The 18,121-nt window shown below is 38.3% G+C and overlaps 1 protein-coding gene across 3 annotated transcripts; it reads left to right on the forward strand.

Annotated features, from left to right (window-relative positions):
• Positions 1-2,376: 2,376 nt before the first annotated feature.
• On the forward strand, positions 2,377-15,742 carry LOC146632550 (protein-glutamine gamma-glutamyltransferase E-like). 3 transcript variants are annotated; one of them, XM_085354471.1, is made up of 16 exons: positions 2,377-2,434; positions 4,653-4,823; positions 7,385-7,639; positions 7,782-7,900; positions 8,318-8,446; positions 8,701-8,878; positions 10,242-10,377; positions 11,197-11,306; positions 11,602-11,717; positions 11,860-11,986; positions 12,640-12,774; positions 12,874-12,914; positions 13,249-13,423; positions 13,529-13,717; positions 14,547-14,667; positions 15,595-15,742. In XM_085354471.1, exons 1-16 carry the CDS (start codon positions 2,410-2,412, stop codon positions 15,740-15,742), a joined length of 2,175 nt encoding a protein of 724 aa, XP_085210597.1. In that variant the 5' UTR covers positions 2,377-2,409. The 3 variants fall into 3 exon arrangements, with proteins under 3 accessions (XP_085210597.1, XP_085210596.1, XP_085210595.1); XM_085354470.1 differs by having other exon boundaries at positions 12,640-12,767; positions 12,846-12,914; positions 13,529-13,692; positions 14,534-14,667; XM_085354469.1 differs by having other exon boundaries at positions 12,640-12,914; positions 13,529-13,692; positions 14,534-14,667.
• Positions 15,743-18,121: the final 2,379 nt, after the last annotated feature.

Consider the following 18,121-nt stretch of genomic DNA (forward strand, 5'->3'; position numbering starts at 1 on the left):
AGCGCGCACAGCTTAAAGTTGTAGCGCCCAGATTACTTACGTAGTCAGTTACTTCCGTGCAACTGATATAAGGTGCGTAAACTGAACACAGCTTCAACCGTCTGTTTCTTGAAAAATAGTAACACGACCGCATTTTCTTGGTAACGGCATTGTAACGATACCGTTGTAACGATAGGAATAATAATTAGTTAGATTACTCGTTACTGAAAAAAAGTAACGCCGTTTCTTGTAACGCTGTAATTCCCATCACTGGTAGTGGCAGATCTAACCTGACATGTAAGATGTGGAAAAGCATAGATTGCAAAACCTGTATAATGAATAAAATGTTATTGGCATTTATTTCTTTTGTTTTTCTGTGTGAGTCCTAAATCATTGCCACAATAATGGGGACTAAAACTTGGAACAGGATGTGAATAAAAACATCAACATGGTCTAGAGCAGATACACCAATTCTTACTGGAATTGAAGCATATTTATGCTCCCTTAGTCACAAGACTTTGCCACAGTGGATAGCTTTGCATTTGATTGTATTTTACACTGGATGCTCTTCCAGAACTCGAGGGATAAAGCCAGAGATCTTTTCAGTTACTAGTGAATGTGAAAACTACGCTTCAGTGAAACATAAATGTACTTTTCCATCTCTTATTCCCAGGAAAATAAGTATGGTTCACAGTCCAGAATGGATTCTTACTGAATGCCAAATGAAAATCAGTACACTGAGCTCTTTCAGGGTTGGACTAACTCTCTAAGCAGTGGAAAGTGAACCCACCCCAACTTTCAATCCATACGCAGTTTCAGCACAGACACCTTTTTGATGATTCAAGAGACAAAACATAAACCAAAGAAATTACTAAATAGTCTGACATCATACAATATTAAGCAATTTTATTGCATAATCAGTGTTACATGTTTCAGTTACGTCTTTCTCATGCACAACTACATTCAACCATGAAAGTAAACTGCATGCCAAGACCTGACCTGAAAAGCATTCCCAGGGTGTTCAAGGTTTTCATTTATTTAGTTCGTCATCGGCTTAAGTTTCATGGAGGAGGTGTGCGCACAAAATAGTATAATTACTGTAGAACAGCCATTAGGCTCGGTCACTCAGGCACGGCTGGCTGCCGGCGGAGCTCACGGGCGCGTCACTGCAACGCCCCCTGGTTTCTGCTCCGCGGCTGCTGAGTGAGCCCTCATCTGGGACTCTCCTCAGCTCTTTCTGGGACAGTGGCGCGGCTGCCCCTCTGTTGGTCTTCCTTGGTCTCTTGTGTTCTGGGGGCCTCTGGATGTCTGGAGTTTTGATCTCCTCCATACCTGCTTCATGCCCTGGAGGATGGGGCTGTGGCCCCCCCACACCCTCTAGCAGATCATTACATGAAGGAACCTTTTAAAAAACAAAAAACAAACGCGTCCATGCTCACAGGTGTACACACGGGTGATCACACCCACAAACTACACCCTTTTTGGCTCCTACCTCAAAGCACACTGTGTTCTGTTGATCTTATGTGCTGCACAATAATGTTTAATATTTAGTATTTACTGTCATATTCCCATATATCATTGTGATGTTGTTTATTCTATTACTCTTGTTCTCTTCTGCTTGTTTTCTTTTTTCTTTCTCAGCAGGTGATCCAGGTGATTGATATATGCTTTTTTTTTTTTTTTTTTTTGCTGCCCATTCTGTTGGTTTTTGTTTTTTGCCCTTCTCCCCCGTCCCTCTTCTCAGCTGTTTCTCTTTCCCTCTTTCTTTCTCCCCTTCTTTCCCCCAGTCAAGTCTGTCCCATATTCAGTAAGTGAAAATAAAATAAATTTAAAAAAATTAAAATAAAAAAAAGAACAGCCATTAGTCAAATTAATGCCACTGTCATGTCACCTGATTTTATGAAGTCCCAATTTTGAAGCCTTGTCCAGAAAAACACAGTTATCTTAGCTTTCTGAAACTAGGCTTAATAACCAATCTCTCAGTTGCATATCACTAAAATTCATACTCCTTTTAGACTCTAATTAGAATCATCATTTAGAAAATGAACAATCTGTTGTATTTAATTAGAGATGGAACTAGCGAAAAAAAACCTGGATCAGCATGTTGCCTTATCCAGACTTATTATTTACACAAATTAGATAGCACTATAAAATACACTTAGGATATTCAGAAACGCGCTAATAATTCAAAGGAAACAGAATGTAATGCACTGCAGCATCATATTATCCTATGTGTGTGTTTGTGTGGGTGGCTTTTTGAACAGGGAGGAAATGGTTCATCTAGTTTGTGTAATGTAAACTGGGTGACCTGGGGCTGGGTGTGACAGCCGGTTTAAAATAAATCAGGGCTCAACCACCTGTCAGCGTGGTGCTGAGTCCCAGCCAGAGAGCTTCTCATTGTACCTGAACTGCTGTGGAAAGTCTAGAAAGATGACATCGGAGACCAAACAGTCAAGTAAGTACATTAACTTTTAGACATATATTAACTGAAGTTTATCATCATATCTTTAAGGGCTTAATGTATTCTGATTTAAATTAAATTGTTTAATTTAAATAATAACAGTTAAATAGTCTTGTCAAAAGCAGGATTGCATTTGACAAGAGTTTTAGAAAAGTTTGCACCTATTTCAAAGTTTTTATAGAGTTAAAATAAAATCGTGTTATACACTTAGTTTGCATGACCTCAGTTCTCCCAGTTTCTAGAAATCTTACTTGCAGGTGCTGGCAAATAGAAATGAATGCCTTACAACAACAGTCTTCAGAAAGTACATGCCAGAGAATGTTGTGTGAAAAGCTCACATTGACACATTAAACAGGATTTTTGCAGTTTATTCTCTTTACATACACGACAACATGCCTGTGGTCATCATGTGTCAACCTGGAAATTCAAATATATGTTTTGCAAGTTGAAGTTAATCCAAAGTTTCAGATTCAGGCCAGTTTGGCAGAAAATTTAGTTCAGGAAATCTGGAACACCTTCTAAATTTGATCGATGCCCCCATAATCAGTTTGAGTTTCGTACCCAAGTGCCCATTACATCGACGTAAGAGCAGTTGTTTTTGAATCATATATTAGATTGTTGTGGTTATGTTTGTTTGTTTTTATTCGGAAGGCATCTATAAATAATCATAAATATCAAAATATTAGTGCGCGTGATGTTTTGCCTCCCATCCAGGACCACCTCCAATATGTGACACCCTCCATCAGATTGTTTTAGAACTATCAAAAGATAAACACATCGTCTTTGTGGGTTTCAATTGTGCAGTGCAGACAGATTTAAGGCAACTGAGATTCTAGAAGGAACAAAGTAACATTTAGCAGCTCTGGAAACTGAATTAAAGATCTAAAATTTTAAGATATCAATGAGACTGTGTTAGAAATATAAATATGAACTTATGCAAACTTGTAGGCACTGCAAAAAAAATGTATGTGAAAATATTTAGAAAGCGTTCACAGACTGACTTTAATGTCACAGACAGCCAAAACTTTCTATAGATATTAAGGAGAGGTCCCTTAAATGCATTCCCTCTCTCAGGTGTTTCAGTGTGTATTTCAGGCCAACCTTCATGTATGTTTAGTAAAAAAAAATGTGTATAAATTTATCTACCCAAGGGGAGAACTCTACATGCTGTAGATTTATAAGTTTAATAAATCTAAAGAAAGTTTATAGTTTTGGGGGGGTTTTCTTACTGTACACCCTTGTTAAAAATGTGAGTAATAGTGACAAAATGTAGACAGTTAACTACAATATGAAAGCAGGTGTGTGCATTTTTCCCTCCCTCACACACACCCAAACCAAACTCACCCACCACGGAATCTAAAAAACTTCATCTCTCCTAACAAAAAGTTATAAATTCGCTTTTCATTTCAAACACACTGAGAACCTGTTAAATCATGTTTCCTAACATTAAAATTAAAAGTTTGACTGTGAAAAGTACTTCTCATATCAATATTGAAAAAGACAAAGTGTTAAGATAGTCTCTCCAAACCTCACTATTTTGTGCTTAAGTGTTTTTATGAATTGTGTCTCAGTTTTCCATGTTACTTGTCAGTGCAGTGCTTTTCTATGGATTCACCTGTTCTCCTGAACATACCCGTAGGCCTTAAATGTGAGGTTTGTGTTTTGTTTTGTTTTTATTACCATGCTGTTGGGGTTTGGTCGAGACACGAGCATTGTGTTCATCACTGATTCTGCCCTGTTGAGGCATGCCCAATCCATGCATATTTTTCCTGACATGTAACTTCAACTTTGTGACGTTTGGATGACTCTCATGACAGTGTTTAAATAGTTTTATCTCCACCCTGCCGTGCCCTGGGTTCCTGTCACCAAATTGCTAAATAGAATTGAGACTTTTGACAAGCTGAGGCAGTTTTTTGAGGTGAATCGAGGTCACTAAAATCTTCATCTATTTTAGCATGGAGAAGGTATCGGTGTAGCAAGCTTAAAGCCTTTTGCATCCTTCAGTTGCAAATCTTTCCAGGAAACCAAGTTAAAATGTATCAGGAGACGACAGATATTGGTCTTTTTCTTTTCTTTTTTGTTTGTTTGTTTTTTAAAGTGTCATGCCATTAAAAATAAGTTTATTAAAATAAAGACTTCACTTTGTGACCTGACTTTCAGATATTTTTGTTCACAGTTAACATTTCTATATTTTATTTTACATTTCTTGCAGTTTTTAAAGGAGTGAATCTCAACTGTGAGACAAACAACACAGAACATGGCACCAAAAAAATCTCAAAGGATCAGCTGATTGTGAGGCGAGGCCAGCGGTTCACCGTGAAAGTTGAACTGACACAGCCGTTCAACCCCAATCTTTACCCGCTCACCTTTACAGCAGTAACAGGTTGGTCCACCATTAAATGATGTTTTTTTGTTTGTTTTTTTGTAAAAAATGCAAACATATTGTATGTAAACCCTCCCAAGTTAAATCCTTATAATAAAAAATATGTCCAAAGTGTACAGAAGATGCTGTTTGATGGGCGCTGAACAAACATTTACTGACCCAAAGCTGTTGACTAGGGCTGTCACCGTTAATCACCGTCAATTAACGGCAACACCACGTTAACTCGGCATATCTCCGTTAACGGGTTAATGCGGATCACCCTTTGTGTTGGGCTGGACTGCGTCAACGGGTTAGCGCGGTAGCTTGATTAACGTATTAGCGCAGTGTTGGCGAGTAACGGAATACATGTACAAACGTTGCGTATTTAAAATACAAAATATGAGTAACTGTATTCTGTTACAGTTACCGTTTAAAAAGGTGGTGTTACTCTGTTGAAATAAATGGATTACACGGCGGTCTTTTCCTGTTTCATATGTTAGGCTATGCCCTCTCTGTCCTTGGTAATTCCACGCCAGTGGAAACCCAAACAAAACACGCATTAAAAGGCTCTAATGTCTGTGTCTCAATCTCGCGGCCCATGTCAACTCTACTTGCTATCCGCATAATGATATGACGAAATATTTTTTTGAATTATTGTTCAAAAATTATTTAATATGAAGGCAATAGGCACAGTGTTACAGGCATAGGCCTAAACAATGTAGCTTCATGGGCAGTATTAGCCAGTTGTAAGTAAGCTATTAAGACTCTATTCTACACTGTGTTCGTGTTTTCCTCCGAAACAACAAGTTCCGTTGGAGCAGCCTTTCAACGCCTCTCTCTGTCTCTCGCTAGCAAAGTCGACCCAGACAACAAAGTAAAGCTAGTTTTCGGCTATGAACTCGACACGGAACCTGACGTATTAGCCAGAGGACCTGTTTTATATACACGAAAAACAGTTTTCTATACGAGATCGTTGCAAAAAGCGCAGCCTTACCTAATGTCCACCCTACTGTTACTCATTTTATATTAAGATTTAAAAATCTAGTTGGTATTGTATGGCGAGTAACCTTCAGTAATAGTAATAAATCACACAGCAATAGTACATTCATGTAGTTGTAAAAAGCATGATAATATATTAAGAAATCCAAAGTATTTAGAATACGATACTCTCATTGAGTAATGTAATGGAATACGTTACAAAATACATTTTGGGGCATGTATTCTGTAATCTGTAGTGGAATACATTTTAAAAGTAACCTTCCCAACACTGGCAGCCCTATACAAAGGGTGATCCGCGTTAACTCGTTAATGGGGATATGCTGTGTTAATGTGGATTTGGCGTTAACATCATTTTAACGCGATTAACGCTGACAGCCCTAGTTGGGACTCAAAGCAAAAACCTCCAAGCCCATTGAAGGCACCCTTTTTGAGCTCTGGAAAGGTTTTGATCCAGGAGAAAGTCAGTCTGAGGAATTGATAGCTGCAAACTGTGCATGTTTGGTTTATATAATTTGATTTTATATTTTTTAAATTTAAATATTTAGTTTGCAGTTGTGACACTTTATAGTAAATAAAAGAGATGTTTGAATATTGATTTCCATGTATCAACAGGAGTTTGTTCATGTTTGCTTACTTTTGTTTTCTCTGTTTTTTTTGTTGCTGTTATTTTTATTATTGACATTAACATTTTTGAAAGATCTGTATGGATACATATGAAGAATTTTGTGAAAATCAATACAAAATATAAATTTAAATAATAAATAACAGCTACATGTGGTTAAGTGTAGTTTAAAAAGAGGACCCAAACACAGGAACCAGAATCAGGTATTCCCAACAAAAAGCAGGTTTTACTAATGAGCTGATGGAATTAAAAAAAAAAAAAAAACTAATTGGGCAATCAGGAGAAATAATATCAGGTGAAACCCATGAGGGTGTGGCAAAAATTGAAAGGGTGAGGAAAAAGCCAGACATGACACATAAGTGAAAGGCTCTTTTTATAAATAAACTAAGCTTTACTTAAAGGCGTTTTGCCAGTTAGCACAGTTGGATATGACCAATGTTTGTCTTTTAAACTATCTTTCAGCCTTCTGTTGCAATCAATTTCAAAATGAGCATTGGGTACTGTGAAAAAGTCTTGAGCCACTCCTGGGAAATACAGCAATGAAATGAAAATTTTTACAATTCTGAGTTTGAAAATCAGTATTCGGTATGGCCACCTCTGTTCCTCGATGCAGCCTGAACTCTATTAGGCAAGCCTTCTTGTAGTTTTAAGTAGCTTTCAATGATTGTTTTTTAAAGGTTGGCTGTCATTTATTCTATTCTCCATCAAAATGGGACAGTCTATTAATTTTGTTCTATTATGTGTTTTTCTATGAAGATATACTTTTTCTGCATTGACAGTGTGTTTGGGAACATTTTCATGCAGTAAAATTTTGTCATTTGCCCTGTGTTGACTACTGGAAATGATTCAGGTGTAACTCACACTGGTTAATGATGTCTGTCTTTCATGTCTGTAGTTACAGAGTATTGTATTGTTGGTACTGTATTGTCACATCTATGATCTCTGTGAATCCTCTCTACAGGAGAAAATCCATCTGAGGACCTGGGAACAAAGTCATGCTTTGGTATGCCAGACAGAATCCAGCGTTCGCCATCAGCAAAGGCAGTGTGGAAAGTGGAGCTAGAGAAGGGATCCAACCCACCAACAGGCTCCTTGAATTTGACCATTACCCCCCCAGCTGACACTCCAATCGGAAAGTACAACTTAACCGCCAGACATAGGGATGAGGAAACGTTGTTGGCAGAACTGGTTGTGCTCTTCAATCCCTGGTGTTCTGGTAAGTTATCTTTCTATCTGCCGACCTGTTTTCCAGGCTCTCCAGCACTGTTCATCTGTTGCTGTTGTTTTCCTTAAAACCACTATTATCCATCCATTAATCCGTCTGTCTCATGTGGTTATCCCTATTCCCGCCTCTGTAGATGATTCAGTGTTTATGCAGGATGAGAAAGAGAGACAGGAGTTTGTGATGAATGAACGTGGTATAATCTACAAAGGAAGTGGGAACTACATCACATCTATTAACTGGGACTTTGGGCAGGTACAAACACACACACACTGTGTAGGCTTAGTGGATTTGTGATTCTAGGTTTGATAAATCGAAACCGAAAAGTACCACATTAATCATGTTTTTACCAATCAGTCTTTTATTCTAAGAGTTCTATTGTTCAGTATGGTAGAGGCGCAAAAAAGATGGTCACTGTTAATGGCTTGTAGGTGTAACTCCTTAATCGGAGAGACATATATTTATATGGTGTGAGACTACTGTAGATCATTATTAACATGCTATTATGAAGTATAGAGTAGTGACATTTTTAGATATTAGCTGCTTCAAGTTAATATTTTACTTTAGAATTAATTAGTTAATGTAAATGCTTCGATTATTTTTGACTCTGCCATTAAGTACGAATAACCTACAGCACTGTAGTTTAAGATAAGCTGCTCTCTTCCTGTCTAGTTTGAAGAGGACATGATGAAGATTTGTCTTAAGATGTTGGATGTCAACCCCAAACACCTGGCAAATGCAGCTAATGACGTTTCTGCTCGCTGTAACCCCATCTACGTCAGCCGTGTGGTCAGCGCCATGGTAGGATATTTATGTATATACATGTGTTTTGGACAGATGTACTGTATTTGAACTGCAAGTTTCACCAAGAAGGTAATTTAAAGCATTTTACATAACGTTTAAAAGGCATCATAAACAAAATAACACATTAATTATAAAGCATTACTATAAAGCATTAATTAACAAAACCTTTTGTTAATTAATGCTTTATAGTAATTTTGAGGGGAGCCAAAGCTCACTCACTCACTCACCTTTGTTTTCCTGTTTTGCTCCAGATCAACAGTATGGATGACTGTGGTGTCCTGGAGGGACGGTGGTCAGCTCCATTCTGGGGTGGAACTATACCCTCTCACTGGTCTGGCAGCTATCCCATCCTCAAGTGTTGGTATAACATCGGCTGCCACCCAGTCAAATATGGACAGTGCTGGGTATTTGCAGGAGTGATGTGTTCAGGTACTGGCTAACTCTGCAAGTCCTCACTTACATACAGTATCTATTTAGGTGGGTAATATGAATACATACCTAAATATCTGTTATATATACAGTATGTGTTTAGGCAAGTGAAATGAGAAATAAGAAATAAGCTGCCTTATATTGCAGGTGCTTTAGTTTACATACATTATCAACTTTGCTGGGTATACCTTTTTATTCATCCAAATATTTAATCAGCCAATCACAGGGCAACAACTCAAAAACTTAATGGCCTATAGACATGGCGAAGGTGCTCTGCGATAGACTGGCAACCTTCACAGGGTGTACCCTGCCTCTCACTCTATGGCAGGTGGGGTAGGCTCCAGCCCCCCTGCGACCCTGAATCAGATAAGCAAAGGAGAAAGGATGGCTGGATGGACATGGTAAGGAAGACCTGCTAAAGTTCAAACTGCATCAGAATTGGGGAGAAAGGTTGTATCACCTGGATGACTGAGAACCTTCACATTTAAGTGACTTTAAATGTTACGTGGTTGATCCTACCAGTCGGCTGGTCTGAGTATTTCAAAAACTGCTGATCTACTGGAATGTTTTTTCACAAACATTTCTAAGGTTTAAAGTCCTTAAAAGAGAAACTCAATAAGCAGCAGTTCTCTGGGTGAAAATGCCTTGTTGTTGATAGCCGTCAGAGGATAATGGCTTCAAGCTAATAACAGGGAAAAAATAACTCAAATAACCACTCACTACAATACAACTATGCAGAGACCTAAAGTGTAGAAACTATAAGTATAACATAAGCAGAAAACCATAAAGAGAACTAGACCCATGAGCAACAATAAATCAAGGAATATTAATTAAACCTGAAACACATGCGATATGACATCTGTCCTCGTTTGTATCAACGGTTCTGCCTGGTACTTGTGGAGCGATGGTGTCTGGGATATTTTCTTTGCAGACTTTGTCCAATTTACCAACTGAGCATCATTTAAATGCCACAGCCTACCTGAGGGTAGCCACTGACCATGTCCCTTGCTATATGACCACAGTGGATTAGAACAGTTCTGAATTTCTGAGGAATGTCTCTGTCATTTTGTTGAATATATGTATGAAGAATAAAGGCAATTGTGGAGGCAAAAGGGTCCTAGCAAGGTATATGTACCAAAGTCCCAAGTTTGTTTACAATTGCCAATTTTCTAGTGTTAATATAGGATTACACTAAAAGTCTGGTAAGCCATAGCTTTAGTGGTTTACTGATTTGTCTTTTCCTTATAACTTTCCATCACTAGGCCAGTGCAACAACATTTAACAATAAGATGCTAAACTAATGTACAATTTGACAAATATCACATTTTTAAAAAATCTGTTTTTTTAATGTTTGTATTTCCAGTAATGCGTCTGCTGGGCATCCCATGCCGTGTGGTCACCAACTACCAGTCAGCTCACGACAGCAACAAGAATCTGATCATTGATGTGTACCATGCTGACTATGGAGTGAGAGAGAAAGAGACCAAGGACAGTGTCTGGTAAGATGACACAAGCTCATATGGCTTATATTGAGAAAGCAAACAGAGAGAGATACAGATCAGAACTAAATTCTGTGGTAAAGAGTTGAACAGTTCCTTTGTACACACACACACACACACATGCGCGCACACACACACACACACACACACACACACACACACACACACACACACACACACACACACACACACACACACAGAGGGAGAGAGAGAGTTTCCCTGAGCATTGTACAGTCTTAATTTCTCACAGAACTAAATAAGGTTAATTTAAAAAACAGAGAGGCACTATATACAACAAACTATAATTTATCCAATTTTCAGTGGTTTTGTAAAAACAAACACCAGAAACGCTATAGAGCTACAGGGTTGACTTTCAAAAGGTTTTGCTGTTTTTTTCTGTTTTATTAGTACTCAACCACCATCTTGTTCTTGATATGTCAGACTGCATAAAAGAGGACAAATGAAATTGTGTCCAAAAGTCTAAAAGGCTTTTAATCTTCTCTGTGGTTTTACAAAGTATGTCTTGTGTGCTTTGGGAGTGGTGACTTTGTCTGAAAGCTTTTAATCTGTCAATAGAAAGAATGTCCTTAGTGTGATTTATGGTGCCATTTCTCAAGCTTAGGGTAGGGTTGGGTGTTTACCTTACAATATAAAGTTCCTTGATTCAACTGTTGTTGTGATTTGGTGCTATATAAATAAAATTCAATTGAATTGAAGTGAATCACCCAGCCTTCTTTGCCATGTTCTCGAGTTTTTAAAGCCACTGTTGTGTTTCCACTGACTCCAACATCAGAATTTTGTGTCATGTTTATGTTTCAGGAACTATCATGTCTGGTTAGAGTGCTGGATGAGGCGAACTGACCTGGGAAAAGATGGTAAATATGACGGCTGGCAAGTTCTGGATCCAACGCCACAGGAGAAGAGCGATGGTATGAACTCTTGTCTCCTCAGATTTTCTTCCTTTGTCTAATGACTTTTCTTTTCCTACTTTAACTATTCATTTTTTGCCAGTAAATATACCAACAATTTTTAAGTATTGTTTTTGAATGTGATATTCGATTGTGTGATTTCTTTTCATCTAGTGCTGTTAGTTATGGGAGCTCCATGGTTAGAAAGTTCCATATTTAGTGCCATGAAGTTAGAATAAAAACTACTCTGTATTAGTAAAGCATGTTTCTTTATTTAATGTTCATCTGATGGCTTTTCTTGCTTGTCCTTTTGCAGGTGCATACTGCTGCGGTCCAGCCTCAGTCAAAGCCATCCTGAATGGAGAAACCGATCTAAAATATGATGCCCCATTTGTTTATGCTATGGTCAATGCTGACTGCATTGACTGGCTGGTTAGTGAACAGAGCTGTACTATATAAATCCACAAATAACATAGTTAGCAGCACCAAAAGAGGAGCAGCCTTTAGTATAATAGCAATATTTATTATTTCAAATTTTGGTTTCTATCGTGTTTCTTTCTTTGTGTCCTGGCAGTGTAAAGCTGATGGCACAATGGTGAATATTTTCTCTGACACCAAGAGAATCGGACAGAATATCTCCACCAAGGCTGTTGGCTCCAACACAAGGCTGGACATCACAGACAGCTACAAGTACAAGGAAGGTGGGTTCACCTAAAAGACGTGTTTCTTGAAGACTTAAATGGAGAATTTTGTTCTTTACCATCCTGATATTATGAAAGTAGATCTCACAAGGGACATGACACTGGTAATGATTTGTCAGTCAGAAGTTACCACTGTTATACCACCCCTATTTATAAAATGAGCATTTTGATGTGTCACATAAATCCTGAAATGAGCATGTGAGACCAAAATGTTAATTAAGGTCACAGATCAACAGAGTGGTAGTGTAAAAAAAAAAATTGTCCTTTATTTATCCAGGTAAAAAATCTCATTGAGATTAAAAATCTAATTTCCAAGAGAGACCTGGCATCATGGCAACAAAAATTAAAATTCATGAACAGAACAGGATGTTGCATCCGCCTTTTTATATACAGTCCATTGTGCTAAGTTAGGCTGTCTTTGGTTCTTTGAATGACAGATAGTATTCGGTTAAAAAAAATACTATATAAACCTTGTTTTAACGGTTCACTAGCGATCTGCAAAGAGATTACAAATAAAAATGGGTTTGGTGACTGTGTTCTCTGTTTTCTGATACTAATAAGAAGGTTAAATAAAACCTTTTGGTCAAGACATAGTAGAAATTCTTTAACAAAATTAATTTTCACTCTCACTCTAAAACTTTCCACTCTTACAGGGTCTAATGAGGAGAGAACTGTATTTAGATATGCCCTCACCAGAGATTACTCCAGAGATGAAGAGGAAAAGAACAATAGAGGGACAAATAATCCAATCCAGAATGGAGGAACAACAAGTGGAACTGGGATTGGAGGAACAACAAATGGAACTGGGAATGGAGGAACAACAAATGGAACTGGGAATGGAGGGAGGGGAGGGAACAACACAGAGACTACAAATAATACAAATGACAGCATCCTTCCACTTCCACAAATATCCATGCAAATTGAAGAGGTACATCTCAGTTCCTTATATATGTTTTTATTTTTAGAGCTATTCAAGTAGATCTTAAATATATTTTAGTATTTACCTTTATCTTTGTTGTGTGAATTTCTGTCTACTTTTTACGAATGTAGCAGTGACCTTTTTTCCACTGTTAACATTTTTTCTATTAACAAAAAAATAAGAACTCCCAGAAATACATACGAACAGGGTCAGTGTCAAAAATCTGAGTTTCTCCTCACTGTGCCGCCTGCGTAAATCCCAACAGTACTTTAGGCATTGAGGCAACTGTTGTTGTGATTTGGCGCTGTATAAATAAAATTGAATTGAATTTGTGGTGCTGCAGGTATCCAAGCCAATGGACGGTCAGGACGTGAGTCTGAAGCTGGTGCTGAACAGTGTGAGCCGCACTGCCAGGCCTGTGTCCATCAATATCAGCGTCCAGGCCATGAGATACAATGGCTCACCGTTTGAAAACATCCAGACTGAGACAAATGAAGAGACACTGCAGCCTGGGAAAGGTGGGTAAATTGCTGAGGAGTTTCTCACAAGTGTTTTTATTTATTTGTCCTGGTGGGGGGACTGCAACAACTATAATTGTCTCTCACTCCCTCTGTCTGCTCCAGATCTGTCCATTCCTATCTTGGTCCCCTTCTTGGTGTACCACAAACACATGGTAGGCTCTGACAGCATGAAGATTTCAGCTGTAGTCACAGATAAGCTGGAGCCAGGAAATGTATACCTAGCAGTGAATGATGTCATTCTGTTGAATCCTCCTATGTCCATCACAGTGAGTAAAAAACTACCATCTCTGTGTCTCCTTAATCATTATGTTGCTTTGTTCGAAGTAACTGTCACATTAGCTGACTGCTGTTGATTGTTGATAAAATAATATATTATACTTAATATATACATACTCCTCTAAATACTCTTATAATATAATTATACTTAACTATGTTATATGCCTTTAAATAAATATAGAATATAATTTCTAATATATATATATATATATGTGTGTATATATATGTATGTATATGTGTCTATATGTATGCATGTGTATATATATATATATATATATATATATATATATATATATATATATATATATAAAACTAAAGTCTGCAACTATGCCAGCATCTATTCAGGCTGTTCTTGGCCAAAGGAGGACTTTGAGCAAATAATGCTTCAGCTGACATGTTTCTTTTTGTTTTTTTGTTGTTGTTTTTGTTCACAAGTGCGTTAGATGCATAAAAGCTTGCTAAAGTAGCACAAAACAAATAAATAAAATAACTAGCTATAAGTTGGTATAGCTCAAACTGAGCCTGACCTATATAGATGATGAGTCAGTTCCTATTTATACAGTTCATCTTCAGCAGCTTTGGTCTCTATACCAAATTTTGTGTTTGTCCATTAAGGATTGAAATGTGACTCCTGTATCTGTAATTTTATATGATGTGGGCTATCATGTTTATTTTTCGTGCATTGCTAATGGTAAAAAAAGAGGCTGGATAAACTGAAGGTATAATTTGTAGTTTATATTTTCAAGCAGGTTGGAATCAAAACTGGACATGCAAAGATTTTTACATTGTTTTACTGACTAATAAGTAAACAGTGAGATTTTTGTTTTTCAGGTTAATGGTCCAGTGAGACTGAACCAAAGGACAGTTGCTGAAGTAGTTTTCATGAACCCAATCAACAAGATGCTGACGGACTGCACTCTGACTATCTCTGGAAGTGGTCTAGTGGATGGGGAGGAAACATGCATGTATGTGTGAAAGATCTGCTACCTTAATTATTTATTTTGAGCCAAGAGGGAAAGGCAGTAAAAATACTGACTGTGTGAGTGAATGGGTCAATGCTCTATCATTAAGACAGGAAAATCTAGAATTTAATTTTTATTCTTTCTCCTGCAGCCTCTGGAAGTGTTTAAGGGTCTGAGAGTAACATGAAGATTAAATATAAAAACAGAATGGTAAATGGACTGGTTCTTATATAGCGCTTTTCCACTCTTCTGAGCACTCAAAGCGCTTTACACAACTTGTGCATTCACCCATTCGCACAAGCACAACTGACATTCACACACATTCATACTCCGATGAATGCATCGGAGAGCAATTTCGGGTTAGTATCTTGCCCAAGGATATTTGGCATGCAGACTAGGGGAAGCCGGGAATCGAACCACCAACCTTCCGATCAGTAGATGACCTGCTCTACCACCTGAGCTACAGCCACCCAAATTTGAATTCACAAGTACAAATGGGTTGCTTGTCTCTCTAATATTGATAAAAACCTGCTCTGGAGCGGTTTAGGTCTGCAGCATAAGTTACATAACTATAAACAACAGTGAGAAGCAAACCACCTTTATAACGCTGAAAAACAAGTGTTAGCTCTGACGTTACCTGAATAAGCCCAAATCCTGCTTCATAGTACAGGCCTCAGGACTTTCTAAAGAACGTAGCCCCAGCAAAATCCCTTGAAGGAATAATGATAAGAGGGTCATCTCTTTGTAAAAGTCTTTTCCGCAGTCTGAAGTTTTCAGATTTTACCATATCTCAACATTATTTGGATGTCTGGCAAAGTTGTCTTTTCAACAGGCTTCTAGGGAGTTGTTACTGTGTATAAAATGTTATGTCAAATCCACAAACTAAACATCAACCTTAACAGTTCTGTATTACTCTTATGTTTCCCACAGACTTCCAAATCTGAGGCCAAGCAACAGTATACGTATCCAGTTGCCCTTTTTTCCCAAGAAGACCGGAAAGAAAACTCTCATGGCTGACTTTGACTGCTCCTCCTTCAGAGACCTCAAGTGCACCTGCACTTTTGATGTTCTACCATAAAACCTACCAGTTTATTTCAGGCTTTTCATTCATTCATTCATTTTTACACAACTCTGTGTATATATATATATATATATATATATATATATATATATATATATATATATATATATATATATATATATATATATATAAACTTTTGAGGTTGCTTTAAAAAGCAACCTTTGTGGGATAAGAGATAATAGTTTTCTATGTATTTTTCCTTTCTTTCATTCGCTGATTTTCAGAAGAAAAAACAAGTTTGTGCTTCTGGACAGAAAGTGCTGCACTGATGTTTCATATAACTGCCGCATTCACTGTCACCATGTATTCTGACACAAAAGCTGACACTACTACATATTTTAAGCTGTTACGGCCACTTTAGATACAAACGCTCAGCTGATGCTCATGTGAAAATGAATGTTTACATATTATTAAGAATGTAGCTAAACCTGTTGTACAAACAGCAAACTGAAAAACAGACACCTGTATTCTCACTGTGTGTTTTATCTCAGACTCTGAGCTTTATTAACTACTCTTAAAATATGTATTGGTTAGTGTTCCTGCAAGCTTATTCCTGCTCCTGAAGGAAGCTACAAGCAAGCACATGGCAATCACAGCAGAACAGTAATATTTTCAAACGCTTGCCTGTCAGATTTGCATCTGCTAAATGAACTGGAGCTCTTCATAGTGTTTACGAATGGTACGACACAGTAAGATTTCCTTGTGTTTGCATAAATTCCTCTGGCCTGTTGATGAGAAGGTGTTAAAGTGCCTCCCTGTGGTTGAGAAGTAAACTGGCCTATACTCATGTGTTTTATTTGCACTGTAGATTTTGTACATTTTTTATGACTATACAAATAAAATGTTTATTGGAAGATGGTTAACATTTTTGTTTTTATTAATAATGCTTCTGGCCTTTCTGTCATACTAATAATTTGTATTTTTCAAGAGAGACCTGAGTGTTCTTACACACTACAACTGTCACTCACAGGGGATATAGGCCTTTGGAGGGCCTGGGAGTTCCCAGAGAGGTGGAGTGTAAGACCCGACCTGACATATATAGACACGGACAAACAGGCACAAACATGCATTCCCACCCTCATGCACACATATACAAATACTCAGCACTAACCCAACGTAGGGATAGACATACATGGACACTGTACACACAATTACACTCCCCAAACAAACTCTATACCCAAGGCCCAGCCAGAGCCCTAGCACGGAGGCGAAGCACCCCCGAACCCCAAGCCTGCCACACTGGTGATGGCAAGCTATGTTGTAGCCACAGCCACCCTGGGGCGCACTGACAGAGGACACTGGCGCCACCGGGCCCTCTGACCACCACCAGTAGGCAACGGGTGAAGTGTCTTGCCCAAGGACACAACGACTGAGACTGTCCGAGCTGGGGCTTGAACCGGCAACCTTCCGATTACAAGGCGAACTTGTACAACAACTCAACAACTCTTGAGCCACGATCGCTCTTAGAACACCCTCTAAGAGCAACCAGAGCCACTAACCAGGTTATGACTACAACCCCTGGGTTAAGCCCTCCAGGGATAACGTCCCTAGGGATTCTCCAGACGCCCTAAGCCCGTCCCAACCTCCACATCAACCACAATGGTGAAAGCGGGACCAAACCACGACCCCCCACCCCCGCTAGGTGATGGAGCCGATCAAAGGAGCCCAGAGGGATTGATCTAATGTGGTGGCAGAGGCTGTCTTGAGACTGATGTAATCTATTAGATGGTTTCTATATTGGCTAGAATTAGGATCAAGATCCTGAGCACAAAGAAAACATGCACACAGAGACCCCAACCGGCCCAAACATCAAAGGCACACTGTAAACATTCAAAACTGAGCAATTTTTTTAAAATTCTTTTTTACATTTTGCCTGAGTCTCAGACTATAAGTACTTCTTTTGCATATATTTTCTCAACTCCGTTTACAAGGTTTCTAACTCTAATAGGAACTCATGTTTGTACATTTAAATTGTACTCGTCAAACTAGATTCCAAAAATAAAAATAAATAAATACATTTAGATTTAAATAGGACACGATGTACCATCGCGAGATTTATGTCGAAACACAATTTGCTCTCTAAATAGAAACCGAACAACTGCTTCTCCCTATCTCATGAGGCGTTCAAGATACAGAAAGGATAGTGCAAAGGACTTTTCACCACGAAAGTAAAACGAGCTGCGCTTTATTATAGCTTCGCGATCAAAAGCTGAAGCATATATAAAAAAATCTGCATGTATTATCTTATAAAGTTAAAATTATTGTGGCGATTACTGCTGAAAACTCAACCAGTGAGTCATTTGTGGTTTCTGGTCTCTGAACACACTTTGATCAGATGGTCACCAGAGGGCGCGCCATGCAGGTGAAAGTCCTACA

This window comes from Diplotaxodon limnothrissa, linkage group LG5 (assembly GCF_057381915.1).
Source record: "Diplotaxodon limnothrissa isolate DT_005_m linkage group LG5, D_limnothrissa_male_GT1.1, whole genome shotgun sequence".
Classification (NCBI taxonomy): Eukaryota; Metazoa; Chordata; class Actinopteri; order Cichliformes; family Cichlidae; genus Diplotaxodon; species Diplotaxodon limnothrissa.